This window comes from Loxodonta africana, chromosome 2 (genome assembly GCF_030014295.1).
Source record: "Loxodonta africana isolate mLoxAfr1 chromosome 2, mLoxAfr1.hap2, whole genome shotgun sequence".
NCBI classification, from domain to species: Eukaryota; Metazoa; Chordata; class Mammalia; order Proboscidea; family Elephantidae; genus Loxodonta; species Loxodonta africana.
In genome coordinates, this window is record NC_087343.1 from 162,615,174 (window position 1) to 162,629,917 (window position 14,744).

A 14,744-nucleotide genomic window follows, 5' to 3' on the forward strand; every position below is an offset into this window, starting at 1 on the left:
GTGGATTTGAACTGCTGACCTTTTGGTTACAGCCATAGCTCTTAAAAACTATGCCATCAGGGTTTCCAAATGGTTGACACTTACCCTAAAAAAAATGAGAAGGCAAAGAGGGGCAGGGAAGTTAGATTAATGGAAACAGAACAAACAGAATGGAAATAATGAAAATGTTGACACATTGTGAAAAATGTAACCAACCTCCTGGAACAATTTGTATAAAAATTAAGTGGAAACCTAATTTGCTACATAAACTTCCCCCTGAAGCACAGTAAAATATTATTTAAGAAAAAAAAAGTTACAACTCTAAGGTACACTTCTCAAAAGAGCCTGCTAACATTCCCAGATATAACTGACGTTCCTGCTCTGTGTTTCATTAGCGTTATTATCAAATTATAGAGTTAATATTTCTACTTGTCAGTCTCCACTTTTATAATGTGAGCACCCTCAGGGCAGGAACTCCTTCAGTACTAGCAGAACATCTAGAATATAATAGGTATTTGCTCAGTAACCCATGGCCATCAAGTGGATATCCACTCCAGCCACCCTATAGGACAGAGTAGAACTGCCCCATAACATTTCCAAGGAGCACCTTGTGGATATGAACTGCTGACCTTTTGGCTAGCAGCCGAACTCTTAACCACGAGGACACAAGGGTTTCCATGTTTGCTATTTGCTGAATAGATGCTCTTTAATTGGTAAACTGTAGGAAGGAAGGTAAAGAGAAGAGGTTATCTTACTTACCTCAAAATGAACTACTAAAAAACTTCCTTACACTTCTCATCTTTTAAGACTCCATTACCAAGATTTTTAAGTTTGTCATTGGCCTATTCGCCATGTCAAACCCAGCCTCTCTAGGTGCTCCCTTCCCTCCTTAATTCTACTCTTCTGTAACTTTAAACTACTCTCCCCTCTACTAATAGAAAAATTTAGGTCTTCCCCAACGTCTAACCCCAAACTGGCATATCCAATCCATTATTTTTGCTCACCAAAACATATAGCGCCCACCACCTCCTAATGGAACCCACCCTGTCTTTTTTCTTCTTGCCTGTATCTTTGGAGTTTTATCCTCAGCTCAAGTGACTGAAAAATATACTTATCAAAACATAATAATACTAATTCTATATCATTCCACACATGCCCTGATGCAGGTCCTCACCTTAAGTTCTGGTGAATGTCATATTTTCTATCTTCTTGCACTGCACTCCTGAAGTAGAGAAAATACATTTTCTGTAGTGTTTTAGTATCAAAGAGAGAATATATTCTCTCGTTTAGCTGTATAAGCTGTGGTTAAGTCTTTAGTCTTTGAAAACGTCAATTACTTGCTCTGGAATCTGTCTCACGATTGTTCTTTTGTAGAAAAACAAATTCTGTTGTAGAAAAACAAGGTAATCAAGATTTTTTGGTGTTGATTAAACTGTGTTTCTCTCCCAGGGGACAAAAACAATGAGTGATATCAGCAAGACCCGAGGTAATTGAGCAAAACCCGGACCCATCTTGTGACCGAAACCAGGGTGACATAAGAGACTTGTAAGACGTCAACAATAGGTCACTTCATCCTTATGTCCCCCTCAAAGAAGAATCAAAATTCCAGGAAATCTCTAAACCCTGACCCTCTCGCTATAAAACCGTCTTGTAGCCCTCTTGGGGCAGACAGAATCTGGGGGAAATTTTGCCCCCTCTGTCTCTTCAACACGGTGTTCAATAAAGCCCTCTTGCTGCTTACTTTCTCCTATCTCAGTATTGGCTTGTGGCAGGCAGCTCAAATCCGCGATTTGCGGTACCACTCCTAAGTCTAGGGAAGGAAAGGGGTTCAGTCCAAAGGCAGGGAGCCTGAGAAAACGGTAAAACCAGGAAAGCTGCCATGCTGTCCACTATTACCAAAAAAAGTAGTTCCATAAAGAATATGCAATAAACCCAGGGTGATAAATTCCTCAAGAATCGAATACTTCATCTGTAAAACAAAGAAACTCTTTGACAAATTTGTTATGAAAGTCAAATTTTATAAGAGATATGAAATTACTCATACTCATTTAAGCACTTAGGTAAGGCAGCAATATATGAAGATTATGCTGGCTTTATTGAGTCTTAGTAGCTGTTGAAATAACATGAGCAATCAATTATCTTTCACAAGAATAGAATCCCCATGACTGAGCAAGAGTTTCTGATCTCTTTCCAGGATTCTGTTTCTGTAAAAACTGTTTCACAATTGAGGCAGAAACTCTTGACGGATATAAGGCAAGACCCAAGCAGGTTGAACAGACACCAGAAGGTCGCTTTTTCTGCCTCCACCTGACTGTCCTCAGCCACTTCAGCCCCATGAGATCCAAAGTCTTTGTCCTGCTCTTGGCCCTGGCACTAGCGACCATCTTCAGTGAGTATCTCCCTCCTGACACTGCCCCTGCCCTGATACCAACAGCTCAGTGTCCCTTTCTGTCCACATAATTTGGGGATACTCTTATCACATAGATAATAAGGCAAGTGTTTCGAAATGCGTTTTTGGTCTCCACTAATAATCACAATATCATATAAGAGCAGCCTTCTTAACAGTCATCTAAGGCCAAATCTTATCTATGGGAATGCATTCTGTAAGATCCTTGAGAAGTGACCATCTAGCCTCTGCCTTGACTTGATATCCCTATTTGTGGGACCCTCACCTCTTTATAAAACAGTCTAACCCGTTGTGGGGCATGAGTTATTACATTCTTCTGCTGCCATTATTAAAGTAAAATCTGCCTCCCTAGAATTTTCAACCACTGATCCAATGTCTACCACCTATGTCTGCTATATTACAGCAAACACTCCATAAATACAAAATTCACTTGCTTTTACAATATTTACTGAGCCCTGATTATGAGGTAGAAAAAAATAAGACATTTGCCTCATTATCATGTAATTTTGTCCACATTTAAATCCCCCTCCAAAGAAGAAAACTAAAAAGGTCTGTGTTAAAGAGATTCCACCTTTGATATTACTTTGATACACAGCTCTGGAGACAGTCCTATATTTTTAGTGCATATTGAGAACCAAAACAAATGAAATTAATTTTTTTCTAATGAGATTAGACTCTTCCAGAATCTAATTTTCTTTCTCTCTCTCTTTTTTTTCCAGATGTAGAATGTGTCCAAGGGGGGCAACAGGTCGGTACATCCATCTTGGCATAAAAGCCCTACTTTTATCTAATTTAAAAACATGTATCAGAAAGGGAAATATTTGATAAAAAACAATACATATTAATTTTTTTTTATTTTGTTGTTGAGAATATACACAACCAAACTTAACATCGATTCATCAGTTTCCACATGTACAATTTAGTGACATTGATCACAAACTTTCAGCTGTGTAACCGTTCTCACCCTCATTTTCTGAGCTCTTCCTCCCCCGTTAACATAAATTCACTGCCCCCTACAGTTCCTTTCTAGTCTTTCAAGTCACTGCTATCTAAATAAATTTTTATATATTCAAAGATTATTTTTGAAGTAGCAAAACTGGTTTTATCTCAAAAAATATAGACAGATCTTTCTGAAAGAGAGGTGGTAGAACAAACTGGTTAGACACCTTGCATTGAGCTTATAAAGCCCTGGGTTTGAATTTTAGCTGTGTGATGGTGTGGTCCTGGGTAACCGCACCTACTTAATGGAATTGTTATGAGGCTTAAAGTTCTGATGTTTGAAAAGTGCTTAGCAGAGTACCTAGCACATAGTATGGGAAAGCTCAATAAGGACAAGTCACGATTCTTATAATTTTTAAATGGGTTCTACTCATCGTTGTTCTCTACCTTAGAGAATGAAGATCTTAATTTACTTTTTCTTCATGACTCAGAGTTAATATAATCACTATTTCTGAGAAAATCTAGGTGTGATGGTAAACACTTTAAACCAGCAGTCAAGCAATTTGGGTTCTAGGCCAAGCTCTGCTACTTATCCCTTTAGTTCCTTTACTATTGGTTTAATGGTATACCAATCACTTTTTATGCCTGTGAACTTCCTAGGTAGTCTGTTATTCAGATTCTAGTGCTTTTAGTGTCAGGGTAGGTCCCTTTTGAAATGCGTGAAGCTCAACAGACCCGAGTTGGAGCCTTACTGTTACTTAGAGTGAGCATTCTGTTAGGTGATGCTTCCTGGATGTGTTAGTTTTTGTAAATTTTTGTCTTTTTTTTCTTTATTTCTGTGAGATAAGGTTTACAAGCATAAATATGGCTTTCCTGTGAGATAGTTCCAGAGCCCTGTTTTTCTGTGTCCTATTTTTTATATGGAAACCCAGAGTTTCCCCATGCAACCTAATGAAAGGGTGTCCGCAATAAATTCTCTATTTTTAAATTCTTATTGGTATATTGTCATACCACAGATGGGTGGTATGCCTTACTAGTGGCTTGTATTACCAGATCATATTTCTCAACATCCATATTACCAAGCAAAAATTTAAACATGCTCAATTAGTAAGCATGCATTCTAATATTGAAAACACACGCTATCAAAAAAAATTTTTTTTGTTTTAATTTGGTAACTAAAGGGCTATTATCTATGTGACTCTAGAGTCTGGGCAATTTCCTTCACCTTTTTGAGTCTTCTGTATTTTCTATTGAAGAAAATAATTGCGTTAAGAATATAAATTTTGGAGTCTGACAGACTTGAGTTCAAGCCATTCTTCGTGATTTAGTACCTGTGTGAGAATGAAAATGGTTAAAGAATGCCCAGTATTTGGTAGTTTCCTGGTCATATTGTGAGTATAACATAAAGGCTGGGACTCAGGTTTGAACAGGCGAGGAGGGGAAGTGAAATCATGATGGCATATAATTATCAAGGGGCACTGCAAGCCATTCTGCTCTGATAGTCTCTATGGTCCTCCTACAAATATATACTAAATTTTGCATTGCCAGGACTCAGCTCAGCCCCAGAACTTAGAAGGTATGTGTAATACAGTAGCTGAAAGAACGACTTATTTAATGGAACATATCTAGAGGAGATAACGTGGTCAACTTTAAATTTGAGCATATTTCTAGCTATCTGAGTGGAGCTATTCAATACGCAGTAAAACATTATGCCTAGAGCTCTGGGATGAAAAGAGCTGGAAACTCTGCCTTTTATGTAAAACTGGAGCTTGTATAGACCTGGAAATAAAACCAAGGGCAAAAAATAATAGCTAATATTTATTCATAACACTGGTGGCAGAGTGGTTAAGAGCTCAGCTGCTAACAAAAAGGTCAGCAGTTGGAATCCACCTGCTGTTCCTTGAAACCCTATGGGACAGTTCTGTTTTCTCTTAGAGGGGGGCTAAGAGCCGGTATCGCCTTGAAGGCAAAAGGTCATTTATTCAGTATTTTCTATACCGGGTACTATCCTGTGAATTGTACACACATCTTCTATATGTGTTCTCCTGTATTTTTCACTTCAACCTTATGATCTAATTGTTATTACCTTTATTTTGCATATAAAAGACACCAAGACTTAGACAGGTAAAATAATTTTCCCAAGGTCATACAGTCAGGTTTGAATTCAGATGTGTTTGACTTTATTGTCCACACTCTTTGTTATGCTCATAGATGAAAACCCCAGAAAATCCATTTTTTTGGTAGTAGTTTACCTGCTCCCATAGGCAGCTTACCACCTGGGATTTGCTTCAGGAATTTTGAACAGTGGTTCTTAACCACAATGTTAAGATACACTAATCTGTCTATATGAGTTCTGTAGTGTATAATTTGTTACAATTATCCACAAATGTTGCCAATGATTTACGAGTTCTTATAATTACACTACCCATTGCCATCAAGTCAATTCTGCCTCATAGCAACCCTACAGAACAGAGTACAACTGCCCAATAGGGTTTCCAAGGCTGTAATCTTTATGGAAGACTGGCACATCTTTCTCCCGTGGAGCGGTTGCTGGGTTTGAATGCTGACCTTTTGGGTAGCAGCTGAGCACTTAACCATTGTGACACCAGGGCTCCATAATTATAGTAGCTATTTTTTTTTTCCTATAACATATTTCACACTTGCATTCAGATAGTACATTTTGAGTTAGAGAGAGAGAGGGAAAATTCATACAGAAAATTGATCACACATCCTGTGAGAGTGGCTGCACTTGTGAGCACATTGCGTGTGTTGACAACTGATGTATCAACGAGTACAGTAGAAAGGACCCTGTTTTAGAATAAATTCTGATTTTGTAACCAGCTACCATAAAGAAGGATAGGACTCATGATTTTATACCTGACATAAAAACCCTTTACACGTGATATATCTTAAAGGGGTTAGATGAGGACAATCAAAATACAAAAACATAAAATGACAGTCCTCTGAGCTTGATTGGTACATTCCAAATCCTGAAATAAAGATTTGGTCGAGAAAATTGAAGGTTTTTAGCATTTTTTTCAGGTTGATTGCAGCAGTTATAAAAAGTTACCAAAAGGAGAAGAGAGAGCTTGTTATAGATTATATGCACCAATTTGCGGCTCTGATGGCCACACTTATGCGAACGATTGCTTCTTCTGTGATGAAGTTGTGTAAGTATTGCTATGTTTCCTTTTCCGGACTTAGGGTGTAATTACGTGTGAAGACAAATGTACCGCAATTGAAAGAAGTGATTTGGGCATAAGAAATATGTGAATCATTACACATTGATTCTACGGAATAGAATTTCCCCAGTTTATAACATTTGGGTGTACCTGCTCTCGTTTTATTCCTATGTATTCTGGCCATAAGAGTGAATCAGAGAATCTCAGAATCTCCAAGTCGAGAGGAAAATTAAGGATCGTGGAGTTCAACTTTCTCTTACTAATCTATTGTTTAAACTACCTCTGTACAACAAGTCACCAGGTGGTCTAAAATCCATGTTTGATTATTTCCAGGGACGAGGAATGCCCCTCTCCTAGGCATGACAGTCCACATCTGTTAGAATGAGCCATGTTCGTTGTTTTACTTCAGAAAATAAGTGTTGATATATTAGCAGCCCGAATGATTGGTACAAAAGAAAAAAAAATCTGAAGAACCTGAAGACCTTGTTCTATTTTAGAGTATGATTTTGCAACAAAATACATATTTAAGCTATAGTAAAATTTAAATTTTAAAAATGTAATAGATAAAAGTAATTTAAAGGTTACAAAGTAGTAATCTCAAAGATATATTAGCATCTGGTCAAAAAACATAAAATGATGAATAATATACTAGAATGTACAGAAGCACGTAGTTACCTTTAAGTATTTTCAGAATATTCGTGAATAAAAACAAGCATCTAGCCCCGGGAGTATGCACGCCAGACACCATTCTAGCTCACTAATGAAGTCACTCCTGAGGTTCACCCTTTAGCCAAAGATTAGACAGGCCCATAAAACAAAATGAGACTAAAGGGACACACCAACCCAGGGGCAAGGACGACAATGCAGGAGAGGACAGGAAAGCTGGTAAGAGGAAACCCAAAGGCAAGAAGGGAGAGTCTTGACAGTTCCTGGGGTTGTTCACCAATGTCACAAAACAATATGTGCACTAATTGTTTAATGAGAAGCTAGTTTGTTCTATAAACCTTCCTCTAAAGAGCAATAATAAATAAATAAGTGAAAAGAAACAAGCACCTAGTATATATGGCAAATTGTTCTAGTTCTTTCTGAATAAAAAAGAAATTATAATCTATTATGAAAAAGGATTTCTAAGCATACGTCTCTTAAAAGAATCATTAAAATAATAATAATAAAATTAATAATACAACATTTTAAAGAGTATAAGCTGATAGAAGTGTATTTGGAATGTCATCTTTATGCAACCAAACATCAGTTGTTAAAATATTCTTAAATTGCCATCACTCCTTTGAAAAATGTCAGTTATTGGAGACTCAGATACGTTTTCTAGTGAAGTTTGAATGAAATGCGTATCGTCTCAGAGTTTCTGATTTGTTGCTATTTTCTCTCCACAGGAAAACTAACGGGAAACTTAAATTTGCACATTTTGGAAGGTGTTGAATCTATTTGGAAATTCTGAAATATCTTTAATGAACCTATCAGGACAGACACATGCCACATTTCTCCTTCCGTATAATCTATGCCACATTGAGTAATCTTGTCCTATCATGTCTTGATTTGATTGTCAAATAAATTAGACCTATCTGAAATATATGTTTGAATCATTTTGTTTGGGAGTGGAATCTTTTAGATTTGCTTTATTTTTCAGTGGTGGCAAATAGGCCACCTTGGGGTGGACTTGGAACAAGAAATTGTCAATTAAGACCAGTAGTGGGAATCAGAAAATCAAATGCCCTAAAGCTTCTGCCTTCTTCTTACCCAGGCTAGGAAAACACCCTCTGGGTGTTACTTAATTCTTGTGTATTCCTGAAACAAGAACAGATAATGAGGAAGACGTCAGGCACAAGGCTCAGGAAATGCAATTTTTCTATATGTCTCTTGAGTTTAAGATATTGAAAGTCAGCCCTGGATTGGGCCTGATCTCTGATTGTTTCCTTACCAAAAGGCCTGTTTGTAAAACATGGCTGGTAAAATGTGGCCCCTAAAGTAGTACAACTTCCCATGTATTCGTTGATGTCATCCACGTTTTTGTTTTGAATTCAGGTCTAGGGTCTGACACTTATCCTACTATTAGATAATGTGTTGACTTAGAGAGCATAGGGTGTGTGTTGCTAATTTTGTAATACATTTGTGCATCCATTCAATCAACAAGCATCTATTAATGCCTACTTTGGGTCAGTGTCTGTGTTAGGTTTGGGGGAATAGTGAACAGATAAGATTTGGTCTGTGTCCTCTTTGAGCTTATACTCTAGGGGGAATTTTCCATGCTTGGAACAACATCTTGCATAGACCTTATACTATATAAATGTTTTAAAAAATTGAGTTGAAAATTAAGCAACTTTTCCTTTGAATTATAGTGGAGTTACATTATGCATGCATACCCAAACCCACTGCAGTTGAGTTCATTCTGACTGATAGCAACCCCATGGTACAGAGTAGAACTGCCCTGTAGAGTTTCTAAGGAGCACCCGGCCAATTTGAACTGCTGATCTCTTGGTTAGCAGTCGTAGCATTTAATCACTACACCACCAGGGTTTCCATACAAGCATAAGACATAGGAAATCTAATTTTATGTTCTCTGCAAAGAGAAAGAGAAAGAAAATAGAGCCGAGCCCTTCTGAGCTGTGTTCTAGTCTCGCAAAGCCCAGAGAGATTCAGGGACCAAGGCTGTCCAACACAATGAGCTCCCTCTCCATTCCGCACCTTGTCCCAGACTGATCACCATTCTTAGAACCTCCCATGCATGCTGCACTTCTGCACATGCTGGTCCTTCTCACAATTCCCTTTCTCACTTTCTGTCTCACTGATTTTCATTCATCATTGATCTAAGCCTAATGTCATTTTCTCTAAAAAGTTTCTCCTATGTAATTAATTGGTCCTCCAAGATTAGCATCTATCACATTATATTCTCATTAGCTCTCCATTTATCTCCTCTGCTGTATTATGAAGGGACCCCTGTTGGTACAGTGGTTAAGCACTGGGCTGGTAACCCAAAGGTCAGTGGTTTGAACCCACCAGCCTTTCCAAGGGAGAAAGGTGTGGCAGTCTGGTTTTTGTAAAGAGTACACCCTTGGAAACCCTACAGGGCAGTTCTACTCCGTCCTATTGGGCCGCTATGAGTTGGAATCAACTCAAAGGCAACAGGTTTTAGTTTTCTATATTATGAACTGATAGCTGCCATGTAATAGGAGTTCAGTTAATGCTCTAAGAGTTGGCTGAATCAAATTTAATTGAATTTGACTTCTATGAACAGGTAAGCAAGGAAACTATGGTGTCTTATTGCAGGCTACTTGAAGCCAGATGTCAACTTTTGATCCTACTCCTACATTAGCGAATGCACCCTCTGTTTGCAGTCTACACCAACCCAAACTCTGAACGCTTCAAGTTCCCATAAAAGAAACCATAGACACACAAAATATAAGAGCAATGAAGACTCCTCTAGAGACGGTGGAGGAGTGACTAACATGGTGGTTACATACACACCCCACAACCTAAAAGTTCTCGTTATATTCTTGTCCTCTAAATTCATCTCTTTCAATATCACCTTGTAAAATCCTTGTCATTTGTAGCATGAAGGTTGCTGTAAAATTTTTTTAAAAATGAACACATTAACTAAGATATAAACAGTTTAATACATTGCCAACACTTGTCTTTTAGAACTGAAGCTTACTCAACTTCTAAGAAATCTTACTGTGTTTAATTTTTAATTACCTTTCTCAAGTTTAAGCAAAGTAGGCATTACTATACCCGATAACCTGTTCTTGGTGGAGCAGGCAATTCATGTCTCTCTCAGAGAACAAAGTTAAGCTAAAGTAATGACTTTGGAATGTTAATTAGCAATAAGAGTACAGATCAAGGAGATGGAAGCCAGTTTATAAATACAGTGAAACCCGTGAAAGCTGGACCTCGGCAGGACTGCCTTGTTTTTCGGGGTTTTTCAAGTGTTCTGCCTTTGACACAACACAGTCTGACCACTTTCCTACCACTCATTTTAGTGAAAAATATTTGAGTTTTCCTTCTCAGACAGGTTTCCACCCTACATAGGTTCTGGCTTTCACAGGTTTTACTGTATATTCCTTAACAAAATGCACCCACATGGACACATCTTAAAAAAACTTGTCAGAATTCCTTAAGAAAAGGGACCCTGAATCCAAAAATAACAGTCAAATTGTTTCAATATAAAATCAAGCTTTTTATGAACTCCTGCTTATATGCAGGGTAAAGACTACTAGAGTTCTGAAAGATGCTTCTGGGGAGTTCAGGAAACTTTCCTATTAGTCACTGTTGCCAGACTCCTAGGCCCTCTTCCCCCAGACATGCAGCGTTTAGCACTGGCAAATAGGCTCAGACGTTAAAACAAGCAAGCCCAGCCCAGCCAAGCCCTAAGTGACTCATGAAAGGGTAAGGCTGACTTGTGTGTTTCAGTCTATTCATGTGCCTGTTACTGGAACAAGGTTCTTGCCTCTCACTGGTCAAGAATGAGCAGGTAAGGCACGTAATTTTCCACACAAGCAAAGCTTTGTTGAAGAGGCTTGCAAGCGGAGACCAGGAGGGCCTAGAGCAATGTATACCCCGTCTCACAAAGCAAAAGACCGGCCTGAGTACTTAAAAGTTCTTGGGCGGGGAAAAGATTTATATTTATTCATAGACTCAGGCGGGGATATGTTAACTACAGTGTGCACCCAGCAGCTTTCCAAGATGGCTTCTGTCCTGGAGGTCTCTGGGTTTCATAGCAGGACTTATTATGGGGTGTCATGCCTGCACAGTCTCTTGCTCCCCAGCTGTAGCCCCTCACTGCCCCTGGTGAAAAGTCACACAGTGGTCACTGGTGGATGTTCTGCGCATGTCCTTGGGCCTGGTTTTCTCCAGCTGCTTCTGAAAGGCAACTTTAAAGAAGTTTGCAGGCTATTTTTAGATACCCTGCCCCATTGTGCTGGGGAATGGCTTTGTTTCTGCGCCCTAGCCCATTTCTTGTTTCTTTGCAGATTTGGGGGCCCCTTTGTTCCTTGTCTTTCTAAGTCTCTAGGTTCCACACTCAATCCCGTATCACCTCCCTGATAGTGTAGTCTATTTCTCTTCTACTTGTTTCTCCTTTAACCACAGCAGTCTCCTCACTATTTCTCAAACAGGCACCCTCCAATCTCAGGGCCTTTGCTCCCTGTCTTATGCCCACTTCCTGAACTTCATTCTACATGTACCTGAGATCCCTGTTCTGATGACTGTAGTTTCCCTACCCTGAGGCCCCTGCCTGGGTCATCCACAAGCCCACCACTTTGGTACCTTTATACCTCTAGGTTTTGTTCCTTGCTTCTCTCCTCCGCTCCACTTTGCCACTTCTAGAAATGGCATCCAGTGGCAGACACCCAAAAATATTGGTTGACTTCTTTTGTGGCACTTGTCTCCCTGGTCTCCCTTCCTCTGTTTTGGCTGCTTATTTAGGCTTTGGTTAGTTCTTATTTACCTATGAGGCCTACATGTTACCTGTTGCTGCCACACCCTTTAGATATGAACTTGTTTCCCTGTCAGACTGAAATTAGTTGTGAAGGCTGTAAAATATAATGGTTAAGATCAGGGGGCTTGGAGATAGAGAGCCCCGGGGCCAAATCTAAGTTTGCCAGTTCTGAGTAACCTTGGGCAATTAGCTTATCTCTGAGTTTCAGTTCCTATATTCTGAAATGGGGACAAGAGCAGTCCCTTACAGATTTGCTGAAAGGATTACGTGAACCAGTGTATATACAGTGTAGAATATTGTGCCTAGCACATTGAAACCAAATAAGCAAATAAAATTTGCAAATAATAAATGGTAGATTTAAAAAATAATAACAAAATTTCTAGTTGTCTTATTTCTATTCCTTAAGCATAGTAAAAGCATAGTAAGTGATTCTACTTTAGGTTCTGGCTCCTTCTCATCTTTTCCCTATCCCAAACCTATTACGAACAGCACACTTCCCCTGCCTTGTCCTGAGATACAGCACTATGAGCCTTCTAATAGAGCAGATCATCACTGTTATAGTCATGGAAGTCAGCAAAGTAATTTGACTACAGTGAAATGAAAATACACGACCTCCATCAGAGCCTCTATAGCATTTTTTAAATTATCCTCATTTTTAGTGAAAAAGGAAAAAAAAATACATATCTTCTGGTTTTGAGGCCCCCTGATAGCAGGGGATTGGGTCTTTTGGGTCTTGTTCATCTTTGAGTCCAAAATGGACATTTACTTCTCTACTGCCTAATATACAGTAGGAGATACACCTGTAGATATATAGATGCATATACACACATGGACATTTATACATATATATATATGCATATATATGTATACATATATGCACATATATGTAATTTATACATATTTACACATATATACATACATAACTATGTATGTATGTGTATGTGTATTTAATTTTAAACTTTCAGGTGAAAAAATATCAAAACAAACTCTAAGTGGAATGTATTCAAACCATTACAGCCATGTATTCAGTATCTTAATGGCGCAAAGAATCTCACACAGATTTCTGCATTGCCTGAAAATAACGAAAGAATCACTATTATTTAGCAAAGGACGGAGAACAGGAAACCAGTGCAATTCCTCCACAGATGGAGAAACGTTTCTAGGTTCTGTGGTTTCATGAGTGTCCTTGCTGGAGGGCAGGAAGATGGGGTTGGGACTTGGGGAGAAGAAGAGGGAGCTGGCACCCTGAGTAGCAGTAAAGAATGGGAGTAAGGGAAGGGGCATACAAAAAGTCTCAAAGATATAACTCATGTTCTATTTCTTAAACAGGGTTAGAGACGTATGAGTGTTTGTCTTATTATTACTTAAATTGTAGGTATTACATACACTCTTCCACATGTATGGTATATGACAAAATATAAAAAGGAGGACAAAGAGAAAGGTAGGTGTTTTCTATATAAATTGGTCCTGGATCTGGGAAGATTTGGTAAGTGAAAAGCATCAATACATTTGCCTTTAAGGCATCCTCTTCCTTCTTCAAAATCTAGTGTCCTCTTGGAGGCTTTTTTTTTCATCAAGGACAAGAACTTACTCTTCTTCTAAAATAGCCCTAAATAGACCAGTATCTGGCCCACATTAGGTCTGTCTTTACAGAGAAAGGAGCCCTGGTAGTGCAGTGGTTAAGAGCTACGGCTGCTAACCAAAAGGTCGGCAATTCAAATCCACCAGCCGCTCCTTGGAAACCCTACGGAACAGTTCTACCCTGTCCTGTGAGTTGGAATCGACTCAGTGGCAATGGGTTTGCTTTTTTTTTTTTTTTTACAGAGAAAAGTGTGACTGACACCAACTGGAGCAGCGCATTGCCTTGTTCAATAGCCCTGAATACTTCCACTTTCTCTCTGAAAGTTTCCATGAAAAGCAAAGCCTTAAGGAATCAACAGCATCTTCTCACAGAAATTTTTGGTCAAATAAGAGACCTCATAGATTGAATCACTGATTTATAGAGTTTTGTATATCACAGACCAATTTAACTCCTTTTTTTATAATTATTTATTGCAAAATAAAGTAAAATCACCAATGAAATCTAAGGCAAATATTACCCACAGTCTTAAGAAACCTTCTATTCATTTTAGCCCTTAACCATATATAGATACTATTTCCACATATTGACAGTAAATATCACAGATACAATTTTGGATTCCATCTTGCTTGATGTTCTACCATAAGAGTGCTACCATTTTGCTCCTACCTTTTTTCTTTTTCTATTTCTTCCCCAACTCCTTCTTCTACTCAACACCTCCCTAAAACAAGAGGTACAAACAGTAACTAAATTAGTTTCTTAGGGCTGCCATAACAAATTAGCACAAACCTGGTGGCTTAAAACAGAAGAAATTTATTCTCTCACAGTTCTAGAGCCAGCAGTTTGAAATCATGATGTCAGTAGGGTCAAACATCTCCAAAGACTCTAGGCAAGAATCCTTCCTTGCCTCTTTCCTTTTCTGGTGGCTCCAGGTGTTCCTTGGCTTGTAGCTGCACGACTCCAATCTCTACTTTTGTCTTCATGTGGCCATCTCTTCTCCTCCATATGTGTCCGTCCTCTGCGTGTCTCTTATAAGGACAGTAGTCATTGGATTCAGGGCCCACCCTAGTTCAGCATATTCTTGCCTCAAGATCTTTAACTTAATTATATCTTCAGAGACTCTTTTTCCAGACGAGGTCACATTCACAGTTTCTGGGGTTTAGAGTGTGGCCACATCTTTTTTTAGAGGGGGGAGGTCAACATTCAACC

At 38.7% G+C, this 14,744-nt stretch overlaps 1 protein-coding gene across 1 annotated transcript; it reads left to right on the forward strand.

Moving 5' to 3' along the window:
• Positions 1-1,440: 1,440 nt before the first annotated feature.
• Positions 1,441-9,115, forward strand: LOC135230433 (serine protease inhibitor Kazal-type 9-like). The gene is made up of 5 exons (XM_064279710.1): positions 1,441-1,465; positions 2,174-2,368; positions 3,106-3,134; positions 6,368-6,495; positions 7,899-9,115. The coding sequence occupies exons 1-5, from the start codon at positions 1,441-1,443 to the stop codon at positions 7,942-7,944; spliced, it is 423 nt and encodes a 140-aa protein (XP_064135780.1). The 3' UTR covers positions 7,945-9,115.
• The last annotated feature ends 5,629 nt before the right edge of the window (positions 9,116-14,744 follow it).

Excerpts from the sequence above, each read along its gene's own strand:
- LOC135230433 (XM_064279710.1), top strand. The coding sequence starts at position 1,441 with ATGAGTGATATCAGCAAGACCCGAG. Across the intron at positions 3,135-6,367 it reads GTGTCCAAGGGGGGCAACAG|GTTGATTGCAGCAGTTATAA; the intron begins GTCGGTACATCC and ends CATTTTTTTCAG. Across the intron at positions 6,496-7,898 it reads TTCTTCTGTGATGAAGTTGT|GAAAACTAACGGGAAACTTA; the intron begins GTAAGTATTGCT and ends TTCTCTCCACAG.